Source organism: Macadamia integrifolia, chromosome 12 (genome assembly GCF_013358625.1).
Source record: "Macadamia integrifolia cultivar HAES 741 chromosome 12, SCU_Mint_v3, whole genome shotgun sequence".
In the NCBI taxonomy this organism is placed as follows: domain Eukaryota; kingdom Viridiplantae; phylum Streptophyta; class Magnoliopsida; order Proteales; family Proteaceae; genus Macadamia; species Macadamia integrifolia.
The window spans coordinates 14,774,057-14,795,263 of record NC_056568.1 but is presented as its reverse complement, the minus strand read 5'-3'; the positions used below and the strand labels follow the sequence as shown (position 1 = coordinate 14,795,263).

The 21,207-nt window shown below is 38.3% G+C and overlaps 1 protein-coding gene across 6 annotated transcripts in view; it reads right to left on the bottom strand.

Annotated features, from left to right (window-relative positions):
• Positions 1–20,991, bottom strand: part of LOC122057815 (putative tRNA (cytidine(32)/guanosine(34)-2'-O)-methyltransferase) — a 47,422-nt gene extending 26,431 nt beyond the window's left edge. Inside the window, exons 1-6 of one of the 6 annotated variants that reach the window (XM_042620112.1) lie at positions 20,899–20,988; positions 20,760–20,799; positions 13,379–13,525; positions 13,180–13,273; positions 2,523–2,572; positions 1,475–1,524 (exon numbers count right to left, since the gene is read on the bottom strand). In XM_042620112.1, the coding sequence (XP_042476046.1) occupies positions 1,475–1,524; positions 2,523–2,572; positions 13,180–13,273; positions 13,379–13,405 (221 nt within the window). In that variant the 5' untranslated portion in view covers positions 13,406–13,525; positions 20,760–20,799; positions 20,899–20,988. Of the gene's footprint in view, positions 1–1,474; positions 1,525–2,522; positions 2,573–13,179; positions 13,274–13,378; positions 13,526–20,759 lie in introns of all 6 variants that reach the window. The other 5 variants (XM_042620113.1, XM_042620107.1, XM_042620109.1 and 2 more) reach the window with 5 other exon arrangements.
• Between the last annotated feature and the right edge of the window lie 216 nt (positions 20,992–21,207).

Sequence of the window (21,207 nt, the reverse complement as noted above, 5' to 3'; positions counted from 1 at the left end):
TTGGGTTGGGTGGGTGGGTGGGTGGACTCTTGCTGTTCCTCTGTTATTCGCTGCATTTTATGGATGTGTTGCGTCACCTATGTCACATTTTATAGAAAGCCATTCAGATGGCCACAAACCATAATTCTCTGTTGGGGACCTTCAAATCCATTCAATAAATAGGCTTCATTCTTGTTTCTAGTGTTCCCTAGACCGAACCCTACTGCCTGAATTAGTCTAATAACAATTTACATTTCGAAAGTAGTCTCTTTTCCCAAAGTAAAGTTTCTCTTGATTTGTGGTTATACTGATGTGATCTGAAAATCCAGATTATGGATCTCAAATGCAAGTAGAACCAATAAACAAATCTATAATTAGATCCGAGATAAAGAAAGGAACTGCGTTATTAAGGGAAGAAATCAGATCGATGGAAAGGGAGGGAAAAGATATGAGATTGATCTATTTGAGAGGAAGAAAAGAGCAGAGAACAGAAAAGAAGAGAAAAAAAAAAATCAGGTATGGGATACCAATCCCAAATGCATTGTATCAACAACATAAAAACTCTTAAAAAAAGGAACTCGTATTCTTTACTCAAATCATCTTCAATTGATGGAGGGTGTATTTCATATATAAAGATCTTAATTCCTAAATTGACTCATAAAAGTACTCTTAATCACTCTAACACACTCAGTAAAATAAATAAACTCAAAACAAAACTTCATCTAACTATTAAGTATCCAACTAATCTAACCCAAATACTTAACTACTAATCCCGCATACCAACTCTATCCCCACTTTATGAACTTATAAATTAAGCCCGTTATAACGAAACCCAAAAAAATAAAAAGCCCAATCTATAACATAACTACCCAAAGGTCAATTTCAACCCATAGGACAGCCACAAACACCTTATGGGCCTCCCAAGCTTGCGTATAGGCCTCTATAAGGGACTAATGTCTAATGCCACTGCATCACATATTTTGCAGGAGCCGTATAGAGCTCGGTGCTAGTTGACTTAATCAACATAATCACCTTCCCCCATAGTGAAATGTAGTTCCTCATATAACAGGGAACTAAAAATTTTGAGCATCACGGAGGCTATTAAACCCATTTAGTAATTCACAAGGTCAACTACGTCAGACAGATATTTCACTGTTGAGAAGCACAATATGAAACCCAAGTTCAGGGAGAAATTTTCCCTTATGCTTCCATGTCCATTAAGACAGTAAGTAACAGAAGAAGGACCAGATAAGAATTCTTGTCTTCACTGGCTGGATTTTCCATAAGTCATGTCAAGAAGCACCTCAGAAAACCAATGCTTGAAGGACTACTTCACTGGAAGAACACATATTGGAACTCAACTCAAAAACAAAATGAAATTGGCATAAATGTCTAATAACAGTGAGTAAGAAATATGACAAAATAAGAACAGCTACCCTAAAACATAAGCAAACAAATCTATACACCATGCCTAATGACAGAAATGAGAATCTACCTTCGCTCCGATGACAACTTGGCAGGGAGAAATAACTTTCGACTCAAAACCTATGTGCAAGATGTTCAGCATCAGGCACCCATCAAAAGTATAAGCAGAAATTTAAACATACAAGTAATGTATCAATTATTATAGGATCTGAATAGTGTCAAATGCACTGAGGGAAATATCCAACAGAAAAAATAAAATTTTCACTGAAATACAGCATGCAAAACATATGAATCTACAATCTTAAGATGAATGCCATGGCTGGTAGAGCAAAATTTTACCACATGCAAACTCCATAGTAAAGCATGCTAACATGTGGCAATGTCGATTCACAAGAAGTGTGAACCTAAGTAGAAACATAAAATACACTTTACAAATAAATCTCGTCAGAAACATGACAAAATCACTATGTTCAAGAGATGAGAAAAGGGGGCAAAGGTTTACACCGAAATTTTAACTGCTCTAAAAATGATTCATGTAAACGGAATAGACTGATAGGCGTTAAAATTTTGCAAGCAGGACCCGAGACTCTTTACAACCCATACATAATTAAATTGGATTTGTATCTTCAGATCATATTTGTTTTAAACTTTGGTTCCGATCAGATCTTGGAATGGTTTGGGGGGAAATATATATATAAGCCTCCCAGGAATTAGGATTTAGGGCTAGATATGGATCAAACATCAGAAACTCCAGTCAGATCCTGAATCTACTTTTGAGAATTCAGATCGGCTAAGAACTCTATGGACTAGACCAATTTTATGTCACAAAAATGAACTGCATAATCATGTAATGATCTCGTCATTAACCAACTAAATAGTAAATACATGCCTAAACAACAATAGGAAAATGCTAAGCTTGGTACAGTAAGTCAAAAACCATGGTGTACACCATCTGTTTGTCATATCATTTGGTCTACACAGCACACTTTTTCAGATTCAGACATGATGAACCAGAATGTGCATACACTCATGATTGTATTTAAAAAATGGACGAAGGAGACAAGGTTTAACAAGGAACAAAAACCACTCAACATAACAAATTTAAAGGGAAATGGTACCTGACTCCAGCTACCAGGTGCTGCACAAAGATCGACCACACGCTTCACTCCTGCACATCCAGATTTATATCAAACAATAATAAACTGCAGGGGTAACTAACAATGCCACGATGCCTATAATGAATGACAACAATGGAAACGGCTCAAGGGGTGAATGATCCACTATGCATGCCATCTACAGTAAGCATTGCAACATAGAGAACAGCACATACCAGCGAAATGGGTAAGGTGGGAATTTCACTAAAAAAAATTCCACCATATAACAAAGCTGGATTGCAAATAAACTCCTGCAGACTTGAGTAGAGAAAAAAGCAACAGAAAAAATGAAAAAGGGAAAAAGAAGATACTAAAACCAAAAAATAACATCCATTTCCCAGATAGTAATCCACAATCTCAAACATTTGAAAGAGTTAACTCCTTTATGGGTCTATCCTAGCAAGCTTTACTTTTCTCCATCTTTATTCATAGATTAGAAACACAATAATGACTATTGAAACCAGAGAGACGTGAAGCAGACATCTCAAAAAGGAAAAATAAAACAAAAATAAAACACAAGACCCAGAAATAGTGCTCCCTGCCCCACAACTAAGAAGGGGTTAGTATAGTCCCTCATCACAATTATCTTACCTAATCCATCTGCAAATGTATTTCTACAGCCTATAGCAAGGCCTCTTTCATAGGTAAGGCCAAGGCTCTATCACTCCTATTAAGATGAGATAGTCTCATGGATCACTACAAGAAGATGCAACCCTGCCAATAATAATGGCACAATTCCTTCCAACTCCAAATGCTACTCTTGTGCGGAAGATAAGCCATAAAGACTTCCAAGCTCCATAATAGTAGAATCAGCCAGATATATAGGCCCCAAAGCACCTTTACCACATTCCCTTCACTACCTGAAACACCCCACCCATACCAGAAAGACCTTGATTGCCTAGAGAAGAAAGGTTAAGCAGTTCAGTTCTATAAAGCAAGCTTCTGAAGGAACCCATTGTGGCATGGCCACACAATAAATGGGGTGGCATGAGAGGAATGATGATCACCTTCCAATCTTCTAATAGTTTATCCAAAAGATATGCCCCAAAATGCACGAGGATACCAACCATGCTGCCCTAACAATAGTCAAACTAATGGTAGACTGAAAAGATATACTGTACTCCCTTAAATCTTGTCATAATGCTGCCAGATGCCCCATACATTGACCAAAATTTATCCATACAATGGTCTTTTTCATCCAGTACCAAAGACCAACTCCAAGTGAAGTTGAGGATATCAACTACAAAAATAACTGAATGGATGCAAATAAACCATGATCTATTCCATTCAAGGTTCAAATGCATCTAAACATGAATTACATGCATGTATCATATAATATATGAATTTTATTATCCTTCATAAATAAAAGATGGGAAGATGTACGCTCCCACACCTGCGCAAGACTCAATCAGCATCCCCCATTCAGTTCAATCCACAGGGGATTGGGAGGTCATTTATAGGGGTGAGGACAGAGACAAACACAAGAGTGCTGGCATAGGAGCTACACTTCGGGACAGAAAACACTTTCTCATAAAATATAAACATATATTAAATTAAACAATAAGGTTGCTCCAGTTCAAGCCATCTGCATACATTAACCCCACAGTGGCGGGACCCTTGTGCAATCTGTACACCATTTTTTAATATACAAGGGAAAAAGGCAAACCCCTAACTCAGCCAATTCAACTGAATATCAAGATCCGATTTCAAATATCCCGATTAATAATGGAACTTGAACATGGGTCCATAACAAAAGGATCCTTCAGATATTTATTTCCAAGGTCTGCAGCTATGCTTGCATGCAGGGTATTGGTGATTAATCAATGTGACAGTGTGTTTGCAAAGAGTATTAGGAGTTAATCTAGTAAATATAGGCTCATTCTACAGAATTTCTTCTTCTTCTCTAATTCCTGCCCAAAACAACTCAGCCTTATCCCAACTAAATGGGTTTGGCTACGTGGATCCTATTTCTTCAATCAGCTCTATTCAAAGCCATACAAGATACAAGCCCTAAGCTATACGTCTTTCCTCACCATCTCTTCTATGGTTATTTTAAGCCTACCTCAAGCTCTTTTATCTCCTTCAATTTGAAATAAATCACTTCTCCGGATTAGAGCATCCAAAGGCCTCCATTGCACATGTCCATCCAACTATGACAAGTTTCTCGCAACTAATCATGAATAGGGGCAGCGCCCAAGTTTGCTCTAATTTTTTTCATTCAATATTTTATCTTTTCTAGTTTCACCACTCTTCCAATACAACATCCTCATTTCAGCCGCATTAAGCTTCTTTAAATGTATTTCCTTTACTGTCAAACAATCAACCCCATGTCATTGGTGGTTGACTAACTGTCCTAAAAAATTCCCCTTTTGAGTTATTAAAAAAAAAAACCGTCAATCACACAACACCTCGGAATCACTCCTCCATTTCATCCACCCCACTGTAATTTTTTGTATAATATCATCATCATTATTTTCTCATTCTCCACTCATAGTTGAACCTAGATATCTAAATTTATCACTCTGTGGTAACTCCCTATCATCAATTTTCACCACCCCACTCTTAGTCCTATTGTTGCTAAAGTTGCAGCATATAATATATTTTTGTTCTACTTATCTAAGAATCTTTTGAATCCAAAGTTGATATCCATAAATCCAACTTTGCAACTATCCCAGCATTTGTTTCATCCACCAACACAATATCATCTGCAAAAAGCAAACACTAAGGGATCTATCTTGGATGTTCTAGTCAACTCATCCATGATCAGTGCAAACAAATATGGACTTAGAGTTGATCATTGGTGACTTGGTGTAATCTAACTGTTATTGGGAATTCACTACCCTGTCTCCTCACAATTCTTATGTATTCACCACATTATTATACATATCTTTAATTATACCCACGTATTTACTCAAAACATTCTTCTCTAAAGCTTGTCAAATTAACTCTTTAGGCACTCTATCATAAGCTTTATCTACATCAATGAAGACCATATGAAGGTCTTTCTTATATATTCTAAATCTTTCCATTAGTCTCCTAAGAAAATAAATAGCTTTCTTAGTATATCTCTCTGACATAAAACTAGATTGGTTATCCAAAATATTAGTTTCTCGTACCAAGCGAGCTTCAATTATTTTCTCCCATAATTTCATAGAATGACTCAAGAGTTCAATTCCTCTATAATTATTACAATTATGAATATCACCTTTATTTTTATAATCCACACCATAATGCTTCTTCTCCATTCATCCGGCATTTTCATTGTGTTCAAAATCTTATTTTGTATACATCTAAGATTTGTAGTTTCTTGATGATTATTATAACCTTCTAAGATACTATTACTTGTGATAGAAGTATTGGGTTGACTGTTCATGTGAACAGTTTCGTGAACAATAACTTATATTATTTTGACTTTTATGTCCTTTATTTCCTTTTATGCCCTTAGTAGGGTTATGTCACGTGTCACTATTATAAATATTGAATGAAGTGTGAGTCTCAAGACAAGGTTGAGACTCCCAAAGGTTACAACAATCTCTCTTCTCTCTCTCTCTCTCTTCCCTTTTCTTCTTCCTCTTCTAATTTACATGGCATTAGAGCAAGATCCTTAGGGCTTGATACAGGTTCTCATCAACACAAATTCCTTCTTCAATCAAGGGTGAGTGAACCATCAAGAATCTTGTTTTAAATTTTCTTCTGATTTCTCTTTGAAAAGGGCGCAGCACCCTATGCTGTTTTTTGGTGCCTATTAGAGACTAGTTCATGACCAGCCTTAATAACTAGGTCTTATCTGTGATTTATGATTTGTGGATTAGAGATTGAAGTCCAACGTTCAATCTTTTGGAGAAATTGATTTTGTTAGAGTTTTGACAAAATTGATTTCTGTCAAGGTTCGTGGAAAATCGGCTTTGGCCAGGTATTTTTAGGGGTTGTCTTTTTCAGAGTTTTGGGGGATCGATTGATCTCTATTGAAGGGTTACTTTGTTGGGATTGATTGGTTGTTGGATCAATCTCTTGTGGATTGATTTTTCTCTGGAGCAGAGTTATCGATTTTCTCTGGAACAAGGTTCTTGGGATCGACTTTTTGCAAGGTTTTGTGGACAATTGCTTCTTGTTTTCTTTACATCAATGGCAGAAGGAAAGAGTGTAGTGATTGAGGTTGTATCTTCGTACTCTCATAGAATCACAGAGAAGAAACTTACAGAGAAGAAAATTGTGCAGTTGGTACTGACTAGTCGTGAACATGGGATACTGTTGATGCACGAATTCTGGGGCAGCTTCTGAATTCTATGGAGAATTCAATTGTCGATCTTGTCACCCATATTGATACTATGAAGGACTTCTGGGAATATTTGAATGTTTTGTACTCTGAACAAAACAATCTCCCCCGCATCTATCAGTTATCTCAGGATTTTTATTGAGTTGATCGGAAGGGCTGTCCATTGACCCAATATTTTTCTGATTTTAAGAGAATGTATGAAGAATTGAATTCTCTACTTCCTATTAGAGGTGGCATGCAACAGATGTAGAACCAAAGGGAGCAACTTGCAATTATGGGCTTTTTGGGTGGTCTTGGAACAGAGTATGACTCTGTTCGTTCTTAGACACTTGGAGGAGACAAAGTGGCATCTCTCGCAGATACATTCTCTCGTGTCTTATGTATATCTCACGAGAGTACTCATGCTTCTACACTTGTGGACAGCTTAGCTCTTGTGTCTCAAAACACTAGTCGTGGTAGTACACATGGTGCTGGTAGTGGAAATAGCAAAGGTCAAGCTACTGGTAAACCCACATCCTCAGATAGCACAGGAACGGTATGGACGTGCCATCATTGTGGCAAACCCAGGGTATATCCAATGTTTTTGTTGGAAACTTCATGGCAAACCTTCTCAAAAGCAATTTGTTAATTCAGCAGCAAACACTGAGACCACCACTCCACCTGGACAATCTGGAGGGGAAGATGGTTATGATGGCAGACGAAGAATTTGCACAGTACAATCAGTTGCAGTCTTCTCAGTCCTCCACTGCTACTTTTGTCCAGACAGAAATGCCACCACATGTCTATCTTCTTCTCGTCCCTAGATCATTGATTCAGGTGCTTCAAATCACATGTCTGGTGTTTCATGTATATTTTCATCCTTTCAGAAATTGTCTTCCAGTGTCACTTTAGCTAATGGTTCTCTAGTTCAGATTAATGGGACTGGGACAGTTCATCCCAATTCTTCTTTGTCCTTATCGTCAGTCCTTCATTTTCCGCAGTTTCTTTTTAATCTTTTATCTGTAAGGAAACTTACACATGCTTACAATTGTTCTATAACATGTTATCCCAATTCTTGTGTTTATCAAGATCTCATGACGAAGAAGATGATTGGTAGAGGTCGTGGATCGAGGGGTTGTACCTTCTTGAAGATGACTCTCCTTAAGTTGCTTGTTCAAGTGTTCTATCTCCCCATCAAGTTCACTGCCACATCTGTAATCTGTCTTTGCAGAGTCTACAACGGTTTGATCCTCGTTTTAGTTCCCTTTCTAGTTTATAGTGTGTCTTGTAGTTTGGGAAGCTTCACCGTTGTGAGCTATCTCCCGCGAGTCAATCAACGATCGGCGCACCCTTTTTCTTTAGTTCATTCTGATGTATGGGGTTCTTGTCCTATCACATCTAAGTTGGGTTTTAAATATTTTGTTACTTTTGTTGATGACTATTCCAGAGTTTCTTGGATTTATATTAATGAAGTATCGTTTCGAGTTATTTTTCATTTCTTGTGCTTTTGTTGCTGAAATTCAGACTCAAATTGGATTATCTATTAAAATCTTACATAGTAATAATGCCAAAGAATATTTTTCCGGTCCCCTTTTTAAGTTTATGGCTAAACTTGGTATGGTTCATCAATCTTCTTGTCCAAACAACCCTCAACAAAACGGTGTTGCTGAAAGGAAGAACAAACATTTGGTGGAAGTTGATGGGTCCCTTATGTTTGAAATAAAGGTGGCCAAGTCTTTTTGGGCTAATGCTGTTTTGACTGCATGCTATGTTATTAATCACATGTCTTCTTCCATTTTGCGTGGTGTAATTCCTTATTTTTTGTTATTTCCTTATGATCCTTTGTTTGTTCTCCCTCCACATGTTTTTTGTTGTGTTTATTTTTATTCGTGATCATCGTCCAGGGTTATCCAAGTTGGATCCTAGAGCTCTTAATTTTCAGTCTCGTACCCAAAAAGAATATAAATGCTACTCTCCTAAACTACAGAAATATTTAGTTACTATTGATGTCTCTTTCTTTGGTCCACCTCTTATCCAGATGATTCGTTTGTTATGTACGAGTTGAATGATGATCTTCCCATTTATATTGTTCATCACTCAATTCCACAGGTTCCAACTGTTGCAACCCCACCAACTCCGCCACAAATTGTTCAGGTTTATACTCATCGTCGTCGGGAAGATCCAGCACCCCCTATTTCTACAGTGCATGCCTCATTGTCTTCGTCTACAAATCCTGAGTCAGGTATCCCAATTTCTAATCTTGATCTTCCCATTGCTCAGCGTAATAGTGTAAGGGTTTGCACCCAACATCCCATTTCTAATTTTGTTTCCTATTCTATTTTATCACATTCTTTTCATTCTCGTCTTTATACTATTTCTAGTCATCCTATTCCCAAGACTATTGCAAAGGCATTGTCTAGTCCTAGTTGGAGGACAGCTATGGAGGAAGAATTATTGGCATTGGAGGAAAATCATACTTGGGATCTTGTCCCCTTACCTCCTGGTCTGCTATTGGTTATCGTTGGGTGTATGTGGTTAAGGTTGACCCGAATGGTTCCCTTGCTCGGTTGAAGGCAAGGTTGGTTGCCAAAGGGTATGCCCAAGTTTATGGAGTTAACTATGTGGACACATTTTCTCCTATTGCTGAACTTGCATCTGTTCGTATTCTGATATCTCTTGCAACTTCTCATCATTGGCCGTTATATCAGCTTGATGTGAAGAATGTGTTTCTTCACGATGATATGCATAAGGAAGTTTATATGGAGTAAACTCCAAGGCTTGTTGCTCAAGGGGACTCTAGGATGGAGTGCAAGCTCTAAAAGTCCTTGTATGGTTTGAAGCAGTCTCCTCGGGCATGGTTTAATAGATTAACTAATGTGGTTCTTGAGTTTGAACTGTCGAGATGTGACAGTGATCACTCAATTTTCCATAGGCGATCTGGTGCGGGAAGGATATTCCTTGTTATCTATGTTGACGATATTGTTATCAAGGGAGATGGTGTTGAGAGTATCCAATGCTCGAAGGTTCACCCGCAACAAAAGTTTCAAACTACAGATTTGGAAAGGTTAAATTACTTTTTAGGTATTCAAGTTGCTCAGTCAAGGAAAGGTATTTCTCTTTCTCAGAAGAAGTATGTTATGGATTTGCTTACAAAGATTGGGATGTCGAGGTCCAAGCCTTTGGATACTCCTATGGATCCCAATGTAAAACTTACAGGTGACCTTTTAGGTGATCCTAAAAAGTATCAAAGGTTGATTGGAAAGTTGAATTATCTGACTGTAACTTGATCTAATATTGCTTTTCCTATCAGTGTTGTGAGTCAGTTTTTGTCCTCTCCTCGTATATCCAATTGGATGCTATAATTCGTATTTCTAAGCTATCTCAAGAAAGCTCCAGGTCGTGGTATATTATACTCTGATCATGGACATGGATTATTGAAGGTTTTTGTGATGCTAACTTGAAGGTTTTTGTGATGCTAACTAGGCTAGATCTCCTGTTGATAGGCAATCAACTACTGTGTATTGTACTTTTGTTGGAGGAAATCTTGTGTCTTGGAAGAGTAAGAAGCAGACTGTTATCTAGTGCAAAGTCTGCTTATCAAGCCATGGCACATGTCACCTATGAGTTGATGTGGGTGAAGCAGTTGTTGTTGAGCTTGGGTTTGAGAGTGCATCTCATATGCAGTTGTGGTGTGATAACCACGCTGATATTCATATTACATCAAATCCAATGTTCCACGAGAGGACGAAACATATTAAGGTCGATTGCCATTTTGTTCGAGAAAAGCTACATCAAAGAGTTATCTCTACAAATCATATTTGCACATGAGAACTTACAAATGTTTTTACTATGTCTCATGGGATCATGGTTTAAAGTATCGGTACGTATCATACCGTATCGGCCAATACGTATCTGTGTCGGCCCTTATCGATACGATACATGGAATTTTTAAAGCCCTTTTGTATCGATATATATCCTACAATACATACCGATATGCACCGATACACACTTATACGTACCGATACTACGGAAAATTAAAAAGCGAGGTAAAATGTACGTTTCGATATGTATCGACCGATACGGTACGATACGTACTCATACAATGCGCTACAATCATATAATGGCCAAGATTGGTCATTTTTCGGGAAAAAAAAAAAAAAAAACAATTTTTTTAGGGGTTTTTGTTCCAAAGTTGCTGTCAGCCATTTTTCTCTCTAAGTAAAGTGGAAATCAAGGTTAGAAATAAGAATTTTACATCTAAGGGCCAACTACAAACCTTGTATTCTTAGTGCAATACTCTCAATTTAGTGTTTAAGCATAATACATGTTATATATAGCATTTTTTAACTATTTTTTTATGCAAAAGTGTATAAAAAAAGTGTTTCCTATCCATTTATGTGCATATCTTTAGCGTATCTTAGCATATCTCCGATACGTATCTTTATTTTGGTAGACCGATACCGATACTTTAATCCTTGCTTGGGAGTGGTAGAGTTAATTATATTTGTAACAAGCTACGTATGATTAACATCTATGCTCCAGCTTGAGGGGGAGTGTTAGAAGTATTGATTAAGGGGTTCACAGCACTGTTTACGTGAACAGTAACTGATATTGTTTTGACTTTTATGTTCTTTATTTTCTTTTATGCCCTTAGTAGGGTTATGTCACATGTCACTATTATAAATATTGAATGACGTGAGAGTCTTAATACAAGGTTGTGACTCCCAAAGGTTAAAGCCATCTCTCCTCTCCCTTTTCCCTTTTCTTCTTCTTCTAATAATTACAACTTGTATTATTTTCATTTAGCAAATTGTAGAAATAGTTAGTCCACCGCTCTAATTTCTGCCAACATAAATAGTTTTCTGTTGTGTTTCTCATTTTATCTTAAAAGCCACAACCAAGGCCCAACTCTTTCTCCGATATAAACCCGAGCTCCACAAATTTAGGCCTTCAGGAAATTTCTTAACCTACAGCTAAGTTCCAGTTTTCAAATTCTCTTTTCCAAATCAAACTCTTAAGATTTTACAAATGAACTCTTAAACCCCCCCCCCTCCTCTCATCAAAATTTGATGAACCTAAAACTTGAGATTATGAAAATCCCAAACTCCTTGCTTCTCCTATTATAATTCTTCTTTTCTGTACTCATGCACCAGAGATACAACAGGTTCAACACATGTTTGATCAATTCCCTTAGCAGCTTCCTCGAGTCATTCCCATCAGTTACATGTAAATGGCTATTCATAAAATATACCTCAGCATCCTATATAGTCATATCATATGTCCTAGTAATTTATTTGGTGGACCATCTTAGAAACGCCAAGAAAAAACCATTCTTGCAGCTTGATATAAGAGTATAAATGCATAACAAAATTTGTAAATTTTCACCAGTCCATTATGAATGCAAATAACTACAACCTTTTCTCTCCTTAGACTGGTTTCCGAACCCCGTACTTGTAATGACAGGAAGAATAATAACAAGAATGAACATCTGCATGGAAAACATTGTCCATACTGATAGTAACAATGAATAATGCTAATTATAATGACCAAAAAATTATCAGCATCATTGTAGTAATATTAATATATAGAAATATTGTTTGTTGTTGTTGTTTATGATAAGTATATTAATACAGCAGATACCTGCAAATAACAATTATGCCAAGTTCAGCATCCTTAAGTATGTTGAACATGGCTATCCACTAACTAACATAAAACAGTTGCATTCTACAATCGACAAAAAGATATTCTATTGTTCTTTCATCATTCCTATTCCTTCCAAACTTTCTGATTTGTCTAAAATTCCAAGCAATCTTTGTCATTACAGGTAAGCCCATGTATAATCGGGAGATCAACACATACTCACCACTCCCCCCCCCCCCCCCGGTTGCTTCTGTGAAAAGAATAAGCAATATCAATTCAGTCCAGGATCTTTCCACCGGTTTAAGGTCCTCTTCATATCCAGATTGAAGTTAGCATTTAAGAAGGGGTGAAGAAAAAGTAAAGGGTCGTAACCATTGCAACCCCTGCATTTGCATGATGGTCTTGGGACAGGTGGATTGGAGATGGTCCTCACCTTTGGAGTTTCTCACAGAGAGGCTGCTCTGAAGACTCAAATCTGTATCTTCAGGCTGGCAGCCTGAGCTTTGACTATCGCCCAGACGGCCCAGATAGGGGGGGAGGGGAGAATGTAATACAACATAAACTCATTACAACCAAACCTAGACTTCAATTTCCCATCTACGCTATGTAAATTTCAGTAACTCCAAAACAAATGCAACAATGGGTTGATTCCAATTCAACTTCCTGTTGCTTTTGAAAAGCAAGCTAAAAACAAATAACGGCAAACCAACAGGAAGATGGATGCACCTTCAAAGATGTTAAATTCCTCATCGATCTGAAGTAGCTTAAAGGCGCTCCGAGCACGCCAACCTTCTTCCTTTGCTTTTCGATAGTAGATATCCTGCAAAAATAAAGCAACTCAAAACTAAACTGTTTCAAAAGGCCTTGGGGCCGCCAGGGGGGTTTGATACGTATACTCCAACCAACGGAATGGAAAAACTATTACCCTCTTATCTCTTGAAGCTTTTCCCATGCTTTAAGCTCGGAAACCAGATACAAAAAGAAAGCACTAAAAGCCTTAGCCTTTTAAATTCTCCCCGTCCTTTATTTAATTGCAATCACTTATTCACTTGAAGGAACACTGCAAGAGTAGCTGAGGTTTCCAATAAGGAAAATTTAATATTTCTTGAATGGCTAAATGAAAATGCACATGCACATGGATGTTTTCCCTCTCACAGAGGAAGAAAGATCTACCAAAACAAGGGGGGGAGGGGAAGAGAAATCAACGTGAACAGGGACTACCACAGGTAGTAAGTTCAGGAATGGCAATAATACTAGAGCAGATACGTACGGCAATTAATTGGACTATACGGTAAGTACTTTTCAAAAATCCGACGCAATAAACTGCGAACAGAAATTTTACAGTACGAGTTTTATATGGTTGCTCTATAAATATCCGGGAGCAAAAATACAGGTTTATTCTGGTATTAAGAATGAACTAAAACTGATTCTAATCTCTCGTGCTTTAATGAACAATTATATCCAATATATAAGATCAATTTTCCAATAATTAGACATGTAAGCCCAAATCCCAAACCTGTTATGAAGGATTGTAAGGTAAGGTACTCCAAACCTGTTATATTGTAAGGTAAGGTACTCCAAACCTGTTATGAAGGATTCCGGCAGAATTTTATGATTCTGGTCAATCTAGAGTCCCAAATCCCAATTCTTCCTAATTCTTACAAATTTCAGAATCGCAAAATTGGGACTTTCTAATACAAGAAAATTGCTAATGCCCAGAATAAAAAACTAGCATTAATGTGAATTTTGGGTTGTATTACTAAAAGTCTAAAACTGATCAACTAGAATCCAGCCAGACGTCTTCCAAGTGCTGATTATAACCCGAGTTTGGAATCAAGGACAAAAGAGCTATTTAGACCACATGCACATCAAACAGTAGGCCAATTTCAATCTCAATAAGAATGCAAGAGAGAGTAATTTAAAGATAGTTGTTCCCCATTATTAAAAATAATGACAATGACAACTAATTGACAAAAACTTTAAAGTGAAATCCCAGGCAACTAAGACTATTAACTCATGGCTGAGTCCAATCCAACTTGATTGTTTTGTTTAACAGTGATAGGAGAAAATATACAGAGAAGAGAGAAAGATGCATCCACTTCACTCTGAGAAAACTTACAGAGAAGAAATAAGACTTGCTGGACAAACGGAGACGGAGAAGAATAAGGGGGCACCGGGGCAGGGGCTCAACTAAATAACATCAAACAGTAAGCTCTGTACTGCAACGTTTCTGTTTTTTAAACATGATTTTGGGTCTAGCAAACTTTTTTGCATTTCCGCTTTTTTGGAGTGATTCTATGTCTTAAATGTTGTATGGTAACCCCAAAAAAATAAAATGATTTTGTAACCTGGAAAAACAGAAACCTATATGGTTCGCACTTAACAGAATTGTTTCTGTTAGAAACCAATATTTACATAAAATGTCATCTTCACCATGGGTGTCAAAGTTGTGATTTTTAAATAAAATCTAAAGGTAGTCAATAGTTTTTTAATAAATTCCAATTACAAAACTGAAGTTAGTGTTGAAACGCAACCCTAAAACGATGCAGAAGATAATGAAAAAACAAAACAAACAATGCACACGAATTTTACGAAGTTCGGCAAGGTTGCCTACGTTCCCGGTGAAATGAGATCTTGCTTCACTATCAATGGAGAATAGAGGTACAGCGCTCATCCTCACACCTCTCAGTATTGCTTACATTAGAGAGAAAGAAATCATCGCTACAAATATATAGCGGAAAAACCCTAATCCAGAAAGTACACAATTGCCCTCAAATAAAAAATTCAAGCGGAGGGTTACGCCCCCCTACACCCCTTTGCAACCCCCACGGCCCGCTAACCGGCTAACGGGACCGCCGTCCTACCTGTCTGGGTGTTGCACCAGTACTCTCTGGATTAAACTACGACGGAATACAAGACATCATACACCAACAATCTCCACCTTGGCTTGAATTCTGTCGAGCCTCCTGTAAAGATAACTTGCAGACGTCTTCATCATTATACCTCATTAGAGGTACAAACCCGAACCTGTTTGATGCGTCCCTCATCATCAACAATGAGTGATATTAATCAAGTCCAAACAGGACTCGAACTTCTCTGTAGTAACTGGCTTCGTAAACATATCTGCAGGATTAAGATCTGTATGAATTTTTCTCAAGTGAATACTGCCTTCTGACACAAGCTCCCTGATCTTATGAAATCTCACATCAATATGCTTTGTCCTTGCATGAAACACCTGATTCTTTGCAAGATGTATGGCACTCTAACTGTCACAATGTAACACTGTACCTCCTTGCTCCAACCCCAACTCACGAACCAGTCCAGCCAACCAGACTCCTTCCTTGGCAGCCTTAACTGATGCCATGTACTCTGCCTCTGTAGTGGACAATGCAATTGTAGACTGAAGCATCGCCCTCCATGATATAGGTCCACCAGCCAATGTAAACACATACCCTGTAGTAGACCTCCTCTTGTCTAAATCACCAGCATAGTCAGAATCAACATAACCTGCCAATTCTGTAGAACTTCCCTTGCCACTGAACATAACACCTATATCTTTAGTCTTGCTCAAATATCTGAAGATCCACTTAATTGCATTCCAATGCTCCTTCCCTGGATTACTCATGTATCTGCTAACAACACTGACTGCATGAGACAAATCCGGCCTACTACAAACCATTGCATACATGAGACTCCCAACTGCGCTAGCATAAGGGACTTGAGACATCTGCTCCCTTTCAGATGACTTGAAGTAGCCAGCTAACGGAGTGCTAACCGGCTTAGCCTTTTCCATATTGAAACTCTTTAGCACCTTTCCAATAAACCTCTTCTGAGTTACCCAAAGTTTACCTGCATTTCTATCTCTAAGGATTTCTATGCCAAGGATCTTCTTAGCAGCACCAAAATCCTTCATCTCAAATTCAGCACTCAACAAAGACTTCAAAGAGACTATATCATGTTTGTTCTTTGCAGCAATGAGCATGTCATCAACTTAAAGCATCAACAAAATAATAGAATTATCACTTGACACTTTATAATAAACACAACTATCATACTCACTTCTTGTGTAGCCAATCTTTATCATATGGGAATCAAAGCGCTTGTACCACTGCCTAGGAGATTGCTTAAGGCCATAAAGCGACCTCTTAAGCAGACAAACATGATCTTCCTTTCCCTGCACCTTGAAACCTTCAGGCTGCTCCATGTAAATCTGTTCCTCCAAGTCACCATGAAGAAATGCAGTTTTCACATCAAGTTGTTCAAGCTCTAAATCATACATGGCCACCAAAGCAAGTAGTACCATGATTGAAGTGTGTTTCACCACTGGAGAGAATATTTCATTGTAGTCTATCCACTCCTTCTGTGCATAGCCCTTGGCTATAAGTCTGGCCTTATACCTTTCACGCTCCTTCTCAGATGCTGTCTTTTTCTTACGAAAGACCCATTTACACCCAATGATTTTTCTTCCCTTGGGTTTTTCCACAATCTCCCAAGTGTTGCTCTTCTGTAGAGATTCTATTTCTTCCATCATAGCTATCATCCATTTATCATGTTGTGCATCACTCAAAGCATCATGGTAGGAAGATAGATCACTTGTACCTACAGTGAGGGCATAGGCAACTGTCCTCAAACCCGTATCTCATAGGTGCTTTGTGAATACGCTTCCCTTTACCCTTTGCCACAGTATAGGGAACTTCTACTGTTTCATGTTGTCCTGCTAAGTCACTTGATGACTCATTCTCTCTTGTTGTTTCTAGCTCACCTAACTCCACCTGCATAGTAGAACCTTCTTTATTTTCATCAACTGCTTGTGAATTGTAATTTGACTTCACTATATGAGACTCATCAAACACGTCTCTGCTAACCACAACTTTCTGTGAACTTAGATCCCACAACTTGAATCCCTTTACACATTTCTTAAAACCAAGAAAGATACGCTGCTTAGACTTTGAGTCTAACTTGGAACACTGCTCACTCTCATCATGCGCATAGGCTGGACAACCAAATATTTTTAAAATAAAATAATCTACTGGTTTTCCTGTCCATACTTCTTCAGGAATTTTACAATCAATCGCCTTTGATGAAGACCTATTGATGAAGAAACATGTCATGTTCACTGCTTTTGCCCAAAATCTCTTGCTCAACCCTGCATTCAGCCTCATACTCCGAGCTCTTTCTAGAAGTATTATGTTCATCCTTTCAGCTACACCATTTTGCTGTGGTGTCTTTGGAACCGTGAAGTGACGTGTAATCCCTTCAGCTTTGCACAATTCTAGAAACGGCTTGTATGTGTACTCTCCTCCATTACAGTCTCAAGTATTTAATTTTCTTTCCTGTCTTCCTTTCTACCTCAGCCTTCCATTCCTTAAATTTAGTGAACACCTCACTTTTATGCTTCATGAAGTAGATCCAGACTTTCCTTAAGTAATCATCAACAAAGGTCACGAAGTATTCTGCCCCACCTTTAGATTTTGTTGTTGAAGGACCCCATACATCGTTGTGTACATAATCAAGCACCCCTTTACTCTTATGTTTTGCAATTTTGAAACTAACATTTCACTGTTTCCCGAACACACAATATTTGCAGAAGTTCAGTTTACAAGTTTTTACTCCCTTCAACATTTTCCTTTTATGAAGCTCCATCAATCCTCTTTCTCCCATATGCCCTAACCGCATATGCCACAGATAGGTATCATCTGTATCAAATACTACATCTGTAGTCATAGATGCTCCACCTATAACTGTGCTCCCTATGAGTCTGTATAGGTTTCCTGTTAGCTGTCCCTTCATGACAACCATTACACCCTTAATAACTTTGAGAACTCCACCTTCTGCTATGTACTTGCAGCCATTTGCGTCAAGTGCCCCCAAAGATATTAAGTTTTTCTTTAATTCTGGTACATGTCTCACATCTGCTAAAGTTCTTACTATCCCATCAAACATCTTGATTTTGATAGTGCCTATCCCAATGGTTTTGCATACTGCATCATTCCTCATTAGGACAGACCCACCATTATATGGTTGATATGTATCAAACCAATCCTTATGTGGACACATGTGATATGAACATCCAGAATCTAAAATCCAAGAATCAGAAGGTTGATTCTTACCTGATGATATAGAGAGTACATCTCCATCTGAACTGTCAGCCACGCTAGTTTCCTCAGATGCCTTATCTACACCTTTCTTCATTAAGTCTGCCTTCCTCTTCAAGCACTCTCTCTTCAGATGACCTTCCTTCTTGCAATAGTAACAAGAGACCTTTGTCTTTGCCCCTTTTGATTTCGATCGACTCTTCCCAGATCCCTTCTGATTTGATCTCCCTCTTTCCTGCTCCTTGTCACCTCCGAAAAGACCTTCTCCTTGAGATTTCGTACTACTGGTCTTCTTCCTTGTATCATTGGACATGAGGACAGTTGCGACTCCATCCATCTCAAGGGTCTCCTTCCCGTACAAGAAAGTCGTTACTAGGTGATCATATGATTCTGGGAGCGACGACGGCAACAATAACGCATTGTCTTCATCCTCGATCTTAACCTCCAGGTTTGCAAGTTTACTTACGATCTGATTGAACATGTTAAGATGCTCTAATAGATCCGTACCTTCCTCCATCTGTAGAGAATACAATTGCTTCTTCACCAACTTGTTCGTTAAGGACTTCGTCATGTAGATGCTTTCAAGTTTCGCCCAAAACTGCGGTGCAAATTCGATACCCACAACATATTGTAGGGCATCATCAGAAAGATTTAATCGAATAGCACTTACCGCCTTTTTCCTCCATCTCTTCCCAATCTTTGTCAGTAATTTTTGCAGGTTTCTTCGACTTTCCCAACAGCATTTTCGCCAAACCCTGTTGTATCAGAAGATCCTTCATCCTTTGACACCAGAGGGTGAAATTATTCTCCTTATTAAACCTCTCGATATCATACTTGACATTCGATCCCTTCCCTGCCATCGTGATAGTAAACCCTAGAAAACGGAAACCTAAAGCTCTGATACCAATTTGTTGAAACGCAACTCTAAAACGATGCAGAAGATAATGGAAAAACAAAACAAACAATGCAGACGGATTTTACGAGGTTCGGCAAGGTTGCCTACGTCCCCGGTGAGATGAGATCATGTTTCACTATCAATAGAGAATAGAGTTACAGCGCTCGTCCTCACACCTCTCAGTATTGCTTGCATTAGAGAGAAAGAAACCATCGCTACAAATATATAGCGAAAAAACCCGAATCCGAAAAGTACACAATTGCCCTCAAATAAAAAATTCGAGCGGGGGGCAGGAGCAACCCCACGGCCCGCCAACCAGCTAGCGGGACCGCCGTCCTGCCTGTCTGGGTGCTGCACCAGTACTCCCTGGATTAAACTGTGACAGAATACAAGACATCATACACCAACAGTTAGATCAAGCAGAACTATAATTAAAGCAAAGTGCAAGCCAAAAGAAAAAAAAATAAAGCAAAGTGCAAACCAAAAAAAATTTAAAGAACAAACCAAAGAGTGTCCCCAAAGGTAACCACTCCAGGAAAGAAAGGAAAGATTTGGCTTACATCAACAATTTTAAGACAATGGTGTTCCTGTACAGGGTTTATTGGGAAATCCTATATGATTCTCCCACTAGACAATGAATGTCTATTGAATGGAAGAACATAAAAGAAGGCTGCCACTCAATACTTAGAAGCATGATGCCTCTATGTTGCATGCCAAGCTCCAGTTGGAAATAAGTATGAGTTCAAATAAACAGAACAGGATGATATCGTAATTTACAAGTTAATCCACTATAGAAGAATCAAACCAGAGAGAAGAGAGAGTTTCAGTCAAACATCAATTAAAAAAAAAAATGGAATGCTCAATGCTATTTCCGGAATCAGAAAAGATCCTTTTCAAGAAGGTTTTTTTTTTTTACCAAACCACCCACGAAACCCGAGTCTCTCACTCCTCTCTCCTTCTTAAGTCCCCAAACCACACAGGCCCACACGTCGCAGCCCCTTTTTTATATTCTCTTTTTTCATGGCAATGAAGATTAACTAAGTAATACTGAGATAAAAAGGGACGAAGAGGAATAATCAACTCAACAATAAGCATTTTCATCTGGCTCGATTCTAGATTCACGAATTTTTTAATAATATACAAATCATACTAAAAAAAAATAACCCTACAATTCTGGATTCGCATTCTGCAGTGCGATTTCTCGTTTCAACAAGGTAAGCTACAAACTAATAACAATTTATAAAAAAAATAAAAATCGGTTAAGAGAGGGAGAGGGAGAGGGAGTGTAAGAGAGACAGAGAAAGAGATCGACCAACCTCACCGTGACTTAATCTGCGTCATCTTCGTAGACGGTGGCTGCAACAACAGTCTACCAGTTGGAACAACGAGATGAACTGAATACCAAGATGAAAATCAGTGGGGAGACGGAGAGGAGAGACCTTCGGATAGCCTCACCAACGGCAGATCCCTTCACCGAGCTACAGATGCTTCTCTCCTCTGGTCGTTGCAACCGAAAGAGGGCATTAGGATTTTGCTTCAGTTACTTCACCGATTGTTATGTTTAAATCAATTCTAAGAATGAAAAGCAACACCTTCATGTTCCAAAACAGGTATCCCAAAACCAACAGGCTCCGTTTGGTATCATTCTAAAAAAACGTTTTTGGAGTTTTTTCGTTCTATTAGAACGAAAAAATGAAATCTTCTGTTTGATGCACTTATGGTCCGTTTCAGTTTTTTTGGAACAAAAAGTGAAAAAAGAAAACT